Source organism: Centruroides sculpturatus, unplaced genomic scaffold (genome assembly GCF_000671375.1).
Source record: "Centruroides sculpturatus isolate CEXI.00-Female unplaced genomic scaffold, Cexi_2.0 scaffold3492, whole genome shotgun sequence".
NCBI lineage: Eukaryota > Metazoa > Arthropoda > Arachnida > Scorpiones > Buthidae > Centruroides > Centruroides sculpturatus.
This window is the reverse complement of record NW_019387582.1, coordinates 769-10044: the sequence shown is the minus strand read 5'-3', so window position 1 is coordinate 10044 and position 9276 is coordinate 769. Positions and strand designations below refer to the sequence as shown.

Sequence of the window (9276 nt, the reverse complement as noted above, 5' to 3'; positions counted from 1 at the left end):
GGTAAAGTACTCTATTAAACTAATAAAACGGTAATAAATGCAATAATTTACAATCGATACATAAAAAAAAAGTCATCAGGATAACCAAACACAGACAAATGTACAATATTTTTTGAAACGATTCTAAATCGATTCTTATCGATCTTCGTTCTTCCCATCTCGGTCGATCCCATAGCAATTAATCCAAGATGTTCGATCAACAACATGGAAGATTAAACTAATTTTAATTATATCTGGGTTAATATAGATTACTGTCTCTTGTCTAATCTGAGAAATAGGTTAAAAATGATGATTTAGTCGCAATTTAAGGCACGACTTTTAAGGATTAGTAAATTTAAATAGAGAAATAGGTAAGATGGTCAGACCAACTATTCGTAACAGGCGTTGGTGTAATTCATGAATATTTAACAGAAATTAACACGAGAAAAATATTTTTAAAAAAAGAACATTGAACTGCAGAAATGGAAAAGTTTGCATAAATTTGTAGCAGTTTCCCGTTCTTGTGTTTTTTTCCCCTCTCTTTTTTTTGCATTTTATTTTATTAATTTCTATATAAATTGGCACACGTTGGAGAATTTTTAATCTAAAATGGATTTAAATTCTCATAAAATATTCAAACTGTAAATAAATCAATCTTGCATATTTCTAAACACATTACTTTTCATGATAACTCCTATTAACAGGGAAAAGAATTAATAAACCAAAACGTGGAAATTATAAAGTTTGAAGAATTTTGGCACGAACAAAATTAATGATCGAAAATCGTGAAAATTTATCAAACTCTTTGTCATATTAATAAATGTATTTTTCAGAAAGGGATAAAAGAAAAACGGGGAAGCAATGTCCATGCTACTCGTCTGTTACTTTTTCTGCTTTGCAATTACTAAGAAAGAACATCTGGTGCTTTCCTTTAGGGCTTTGCCTACAAAAGACGACTGAACTCAGCTTTCCTAGTTTCTATTTCCTGCCCAGGAGCTTCCTTTCTTCCGCTGGTAGCTTCTATAAGAGGTTTCCGGTCGGAAAATATCAAAATCCCTCCTCACTCGGATCCCTCCGGAAATTTTCCTTTCAGAGTCCAACATCCCTACGGGCCTCATACTTTTGAAATTAACTTTGATTTCGAACCAAAAGAAACATCAGATAAGATCTTTTCATCATATTATCGTCTTTTTGAATTAAATTTAGATATTTAGAATAATAATAAAGGGTTTTTTTGAGGTAATTTTTATTGTATAAAATGTTGGACTTATTCAATGTAAGGAAAACTCGCTACTCCTCAGGGAGTTAGTTATACATTATCTGTATATCGAGTAGAACGTTAAGGATTTTTTAAAAATAAAATATTATTTTTGAAACTACACAAAGAAGAGAAAAGAAAGCATCGATTAAAATCTTTAAAATAAAAATAAATTCTAAAAATTCTTGTCACGAATCCTGAAAGAAAATGACCAACAAGTAAGCGGATCTTATCGCTTCTTCTATAGAACTTCCCATGGATTATAATGCAAACAAATAAATAGTTTGGGCTATTCTCACTGGATCTACTTTGAGAAGTTTATATCAGTTTAAATAAAAGAGACGTACACCAATTGTACTGAGAATAGATACTCGAAAAAAAAAAAACAACTGTTCGAAAATCGATGTATTTACAGAGTAAATTCTTCTTTTTTAAATAATAGATTTCAATAGAGAATTTAAAAAAAAATAAAAAAGACAAAAAATTCCAGAATAGTCGGAAGCGCCTTTCATATTCCGGAACAAAAGCGCGATTTGGTTGTTTAGAAGTAAATGGGACAAACTATTGTGTAGATATATTGAGAGAAAAGAGGCTAAATGTTGACTGTTATTACTCTGAGCTACTAAATTTGCTGGTTTTAAGTCTTTCCCGCCTAATCTTTTGTTGAATTTTTATTCTAGAAAAACAAAAAACGTTCATGAAAAAATGGGCATTATGTAGTATACAAAAATCGTCAATAATTTAAGAAATATCAAAGCATTTTAAGAATATTCTTCTATTTATATATAAAAGGATCGACTAATATTCGTATATTGAGGACTTTTATTTCATTTTAGAAATGATAAATTTTATTTAAATTAATTATACAATTTTCAAATAAATGCATAAAATTAACAGTTGTTATTGAAATAGTTTCAAAACTTTCAAACATTTAAATTATATGCAATTGAATAAAGTCAAATTATAATTAATTAAAGGATGAATATTTATTTAATATTTTGCCTCTCTTTAAAACTTGTTAATGTGAATATATTCAAAGAATAATATATTTAAGAATTCTTTATACTGTAATTTAATTAATTTTATATTCAATAACTGAATTGAATGGTTTATACGCAATGAAAATTAATCACTAGACATTTCGTAGAATGCTTTTTTTCCTTCTTTTATTTCAGTTTTACAAATTATATACATTTAAATTTATATTATAACAATATCAAAATTGTTTAAGGTACAGAATTAAGTTTGTTTAAGAGTAATTACACGTTTCATTGAGCCAACAAAAGGACTAAGTTGATCCATACAGTTGGGAAGAGAACGTATTTGAAAGGTAAAACTTTAACAAAGGAGAGCCATCTTCGATAAAAGGAGCTTATCTCTCATATTGCCATCCACAAATCTATACATGAAAGGAAGAATAATGCGCAATTTGTTATCCGTAACAAATAATAAATTCTACAGTTTAAAGTTCTGGCCTTTGCTTTAACTTATCGGATTTCAGATCTATCACAGATTAGCTTCCGACTAAATTATGCCATTACGTGTTGTTTGCCAGGGCAGATCAATTATCCGATTATAATTAAAAAAAAAAATAAATAAATGTATTATTGACTCGAGACTATTACAGTTGTGGCCTGAATGGCAGAGCACTTTTATTGGCCAAGCATTGTTTTTCCTCCCGACTCATTTGGACCTTCTCTCTTACTAGGGTCAACGACTGCTTTTTTAATCCAGTTTGATGTCACAGTAATAACTAACCGGTTCTTTAGCTTTAAAAAAGTATGAAATATATGAAAAAATTTAGCTGGATAGGCCTGCAATATGACCTTGTCTTAGAAATTTTCGACAATTGACTAGAGGGGTAACCAATTGATTAGGACCACCATTTCTCTTTATATACATACATACACGCATTAAATCTATATTTATCAGGTTTATTCTGTGATTTAAAATATTGCGTGCAAATTCTCTACAGAATTCATACGGAAAAATACGAGAAAAGAAAATAATCTGAATCCTTGGAATATTTTATATTATAAAATATAGTACAATCAGATATATCTTTATTATTTCCTTGTGAAGTTACTAGCAGTTCATCGAATTAAACAATAAACTATTCAAGACCCAGTTATGAAGTCAACCTTTGCTCCTTAATTAGAAATAATTAAAATAGATAAATTGATTTTTGATTTAGAAAACTTTAGATTTCATTTATTAAAATGTTTATTCAGGAAAATTATTGTTCAAGAAGCAGAAAGTATCACATTAGCGATAAATGTGCGATTGCAGTTCTATAGGCCTGCTTCAATAATAAATGGGATTAGGATCAGGTTTCAGAAATTCAACAGCGGATTTTAAAGTTCGACAAACTTTGCAGGAAATATAACACCTGTTGCCCTAATAGGTTCTCGTCACTGTTGCCAGATTCACCCTGCGCACTTTTGTGCCGGATACAGAATTTCTAGAATATTCTATTGGCCTTATGGAATTAGTAAAGACACCATTTCTTTCGCTTCCATTCTCTATATGGGGTTTATACGTGAAAGAATCTTTAAAAATCGATTAAATTCTAACTTATTAAACGACCATAAATTAATATTAAATAAGAAAATCGGCATTTCTGACAACAAATCTGTCAGGAAAATATATAACTACGAGTTAATGGAAATTAGGCAGCTCTTCAATCAATCAATTTGAACTTATTTAAGATTAACGTGTATATGCGTGATGAGGGAAACGTACAAATTAATTTTAGCAAGAGAAATCGCTGAATAATGCATTTTAATGCAAGAAAAAGTATAGAAAACGATGGAAAATTTTCTAAAAGATACAGAAAATAGAAAAATTAGCAACGAGCCGCTGCTAACTCACCCCCAATCTGGTATCAGCAGGCCAATAACCAGTACGACACGTCAGCACTTCGCCATTATTTCTATCTTAGCTCTCGAATCTCGCGGAAAGAATAGAAGGGCCCTATGTCGAGAATGCATAGAATGGAAGATGAGACAAAACACACGGCAGATGCGAAGCCGATTTGAGCACCTCCAATGCGTGACGCCTACGCTACCTTCGTCCATTATTCTACAGCATAGAAGCAGACAATAACTTCATTGAGCAGCAGTCTTACGTACCATTTACGGTTCAACGATCAAGAGGATGAAGTTGTAGCCTCGCAGCGGGATTCTACGCTTACTCCAATAGGCTGATTCGTCCGCCCAGCTCAGCTGGCTTTTTTCAGAAAATTGCTCTCCTATTGGGCGTCGTTAGATGATCTCGCTGATGACGTATATGGAGTAGACGTTGGTTGGCTGGCCGGACCCTTAAAAATGACAGAGATGAAGCCGACGAGCCTGTGAAAGTTAAGGAGTGGTAGCTGCGGGACCGTGGACAGCCGGGTTCGGCGAAAGAGCTGCCGTTGTGTATAGCCAAAAGAAAAACTAGCCAAAAAAAAAAACAAAAAAAATCCCGTCCAGTGTACAGATCGGATAAGTGTTCTGTGCTCGTCGTCGTTTGATCTGTGTGCAGTGAAAGTGCTTTCAGCCGGCAAGCTGGCCAGACAAGGAGTTTGTTTCAAACATATTACGAACTGTTCAACATTACGAAGGTGGTCATGAAATTAGAAGTGAGGAGTGCGGCTAGCTTTCTTACCAACCTACTCAGGTTGGGAAATAGTCTGACCATGGTTCAATTGGAACTGTTTCAAAGAAATTTAGAAGAACTACTCAGGCATCATTATCAGCAACATTGGTTCCCCGAGAGGCCCTGCAAGGGTTCGGGGTATCGATGTCTCAGGATCAATCATAAAATGGATCCTATCATAGCCAAAGCAGGCAGTGCTTGTGGCCTGGATGAGGCTAGTCTACGTCAGTTGTTTCCCAACGAGTTAACGCTGTGGATAGATCCTAAAGAAGTGTCTTACAGGATTGGTGAAAATGGCAGCATTTGCGTTCTGTACGACGGAACCAGTAACCATTTTTCCGAAAGTAACATCGGTCACTATTTCCATAGCATGGCTTCCTCGCAAGAAATGGGAAATAGTTACCGGTCACAAGTGATGATGGATGGCCACCATTTGAGCAAGTTTCCGAGACCGAGTTGCAAGGATACCATCAGGGCATCCAAAGGATGGGACTCCTTCATCATGGACTCCAGGAATGTCGGTCTGGAACAACTGGCGGCATACGTCTCCAGCTAAGGGTAGGTTTTTCTACTGCCAAACATCTCTCACACAATCACACCTGTCTCTCTCATCAAAAAAACTCTTTTAAAAAAACCCACCAATTCTGTTTTCCAGTCCCGATCGGACTTTTTTACTCGGACGACGAGATACCATACTCAGGGGCCCCTTGTACAGTAGGGCTGTTGAAAATGGCAACCTAGTCGTCCCAGTAATATTTTAAACTAAAAACCCTTAACTTTCAGGGATTAAAATTCCTAGAAATTAAAATTTATGTGGGGGAAGAAAGGCCAAATCCCACAGTTAAAGTACAATCTATTTGTGTTTTTTTTCTCATGGGTTGATAGTACAATATACTCGAAACCAGGGACCACAGCTCTCGCTTTAGCTCGCCGACGGTGCAAAATTCGACGTTCCCTCCTTACAGTCTGTTGCCAGTGGACAAACCTACCAGCTGCAGCTCGTATAATGTGATTATTGCCGCCAACGCAAGATACCAAGCACCTCGGCGAACGAATGCAAAAGTATCTCTGCAATGGAAGACACGAAGCCTAAACGACTGTGATCTGTTTTTCTTTTTAAACAACAAAATACATCTCCACCTACTGCGATCAACAGAATCGTTTAGTCGTTTTTTGTTGACTTTTTAAACTATCATGTTTTTTTGTTTCGTTTTTTATTCATCATCCAAGAAAATGTCACAATCCATTGTAATGTGTGTAATGTCTCGCGTTGACGCCGTTTGTTGGCATCGTGTTGTTTCATCCAGTTAAGTTTGGATCCGACCCGTCGACAGGGAACAGTGATAGAAACACCAGCCAATTTTCTATATGGGGATTATGTAAATGCACCGTCACAGGCTGAGCTGACCTTTGACAGGCAGTTAGCCTTAGATCAAAGGTGAGATGCAAGTGGGAAGGGGACGCAATGATCTCAGGGAGAAGGACTTGTGAAGTCCTCTTCCGCTTTTATTAATTTTCAAGTCCCCGTCGTTTCTGGCCTTAGTTTTTCCTATTTTCTACAAGATAACAACAAACCGACAGAGCTTTTCTTCTTGTTTCTTTACTCCTTTTTTTTTTTGCTTTCAAGACGGGTGTTGCCTGTAAGAAGAGATACCGTAGCAGCACAAAAACAGTCATTCAATATTGTAGAGTTTCTGTGGAATGTTATATATAAGTATATATATATTATAAAACCTTATGTATAATATATATATAAATATATATATACACGCATCTAGATAAGACCGAGTTTCAGGGGTAAGCAAAAGCAAAATTTGTACTTTTTGCGTGCATTATTGTCTTTTTTCATTTTAAAAAATTTCATAATAGCTGTTGCAGCTTATCTTATCGACCATCTTGTAAAACTTCCACGGACTAAGATAGCTGAAAAAAAAATTGACTGTACAATTCTTCCTGTATAAAAACCTGTAAAAATAAAAAATAAGATATTTTGTGTGTACAGTGGCGTAATATAGGAGGTTTTGTACAGTGAAAAAAACCAAATAAAAGTTGTGGATATTGCAATTGAAACAGGAGTGTCGGCATTATTTCTTTTGTGTTATTTTATTTTATTTAATTATTATTATTATTATTATTCTCAAAACTCGAAGAGGAGGAGGAGGAAGCTGCCTAACCTCGATTACAACTGAAACGCTTGAAGCTCCTCGTTAACCTAATTCTGTAACCGTTTGAACTGGCTCTTTTCTTTCTATTTTTTTAATTCTTTGAGTTAAATTCCGGTTACAAGTAAAAACTAATAATAATAATAATAATAACAATAATCTAATCTTTAAACTTTGATCAATCTAACTTTATATATATATTTTTTTTAAATTAAATTAAATAAGATAAACATATAATCACTATTAAGACCGAGATTTCTAACAGAATTAAAAAGAAAATTAACATAGAAAATTTAAACATTTGGCGAAATTCGAATAAATCATATTAAGAAATTTTAATTAAAATCAAATATATATAATGATGATTAGTCGAATTCTAAATAATGAGAGACGTGATTTAAAGTTCAATTAAAAGAATTTTTCCGTTAAAGGTAGATAGATAAATTTCGAAATTTATTTAATATGCGGCTGTATATGTATCTCTCTCTACTTTTTTTTTGCTTAATTATTAAAGTAAACAGGCAAATGATTAATGCGATTAGAAAAAATAAAATGGAAGGAATGATTTTATTGTGAAATGGCATATCTGTTGGCATGGTTATACATTTTTATGTATTTTTAGAGGAAGTAAAAAACAAGTTAGATTAAAATTAATATCGTAGGAGTGTTGCAATCGAAGGGTAAAATAAGTAAGAAAATAAATAAAAGAATATATTCTAATGGTTTTATATGAAAAAATTTTATTTCATACATTTAGATGAACTTGTCCTCCGAGCATTGGATAAAGATGCCAATAACTAATGTTCTGTTGGCTACAGGAGGAAAAAAAATTCTTTTACAAGAGTACAGAACTAAAATATTAATGATAAACTCTTATTTTTTAAAGTTTTTCGTCTACTTTTCTAACTATATAAAACTTTTAAAATAATATACGCCTTATGTTATAAATATATTCAGCATTACTTAAATAGGATCTAAACTGTAAATTCGAAAATATTTTGTATTAAAGAAAAGTAAATAATAGAAAAATATATTAAATATTTAAAATGATAACGATATTTTTTTTTCTATATAAAGAAAATAAAATTCGATAGCTAAATTTTGTAATTCTCCAGCGATATATTTACAAGAAATATTTAATTTTAAAAAGTAAATATGTAAATAAAATCTAATTAAATTTTAATTTAACTGAAATTTTAAACATATAATACCGAAATTTAAGTTTTTAATCACGCCAATTTAACAAAAATTGATAAAATATGATGATGAAGATCCGTTCGTGTTCAATAATTAAAATCAATTAAGCTCATTGCTTTCATCAGCAGATGTTAGTCACTTTTTTCGTGGATTATTTCTTTAAAGAAAATATACCATATGGATCCATTTCAATTAGTACAAGTGTAAAAATAGCCGTAATTATTAATTAAAATAGGAATAGTAAAATTCTGATACTTTAATTTCGAAAACTTCATTTAAAATTATTTAATTAATAATAATTTATGGCGTTTAAAAGATCGGTAGGATACATTTTTCCTTCCTTCCCTTTTTTTTTTTATTTCTAGTAAATTCTATTTGGTGTGTAAACATCACATGATCTTACTCCAGCTTGTTTCTAGAAGATTGGATTTTTGCCAATTTCGTTGCTGACTCATTATCTATTGCAACACTGTGACGTCGAACCAGAAGTGAAATCTGAATTTTTCGCTTTTCCTTTTCCTTTACTCTTTCGTCATTCCAGGATTATTTATCACAGGAGCCTGTTTTCCTCACTTAATAATAAAATTTATATTTACATTCGTTTTTTTTTTATTATTATTATTTAATAGGAGATGCTTTCGTGTTAAATCGCCGAATCTTCCTGAATATCCGAATAAATTACCAACTTCTTGTAAAAAAAAAATTTTTTTGCTGATTTTTATTTCATTAAATTCCTGAAAAAAAGCCAATTATCTGTAGAAATATTAGCTGAATGCGATTACAAAATTGTCATTACCAATAATCTGATTTGTTAATTATAATTATGCAGTAATTTGTGAAAAGTAGAGAATGTCAAATTTCCCAATTATTATCTAGTTGTTTATATAATTGGCATGATATTCAGATAAAAGTAACTCATAACGTTATATAAATTTAGGGAATTAAATTCATCATATCGAGGAAAATATATATATTAAAATAACATTTTAAGTCTTTATATCATGATTTACAGTCTTTAATTTATGTTAATTTGTAATTAAA

General features: G+C 32.0%; 1 protein-coding gene across 1 annotated transcript; it reads left to right on the top strand.

Moving 5' to 3' along the window:
• The first annotated feature begins 4574 nt into the window (after positions 1-4574).
• On the top strand, positions 4575-6946 carry LOC111616508 (protein BTG2-like). The gene has a single exon (XM_023357912.1). It carries the CDS (start codon positions 4848-4850, stop codon positions 5430-5432), a length of 585 nt encoding a protein of 194 aa, XP_023213680.1. The 5' UTR covers positions 4575-4847; the 3' UTR covers positions 5433-6946.
• Positions 6947-9276: the final 2330 nt, after the last annotated feature.

Excerpts from the sequence above, each read along its gene's own strand:
- LOC111616508 (XM_023357912.1), top strand. The coding sequence starts at position 4,848 with ATGAAATTAGAAGTGAGGAGTGCGGCTAGCTTTCTTACCAACCTACTC.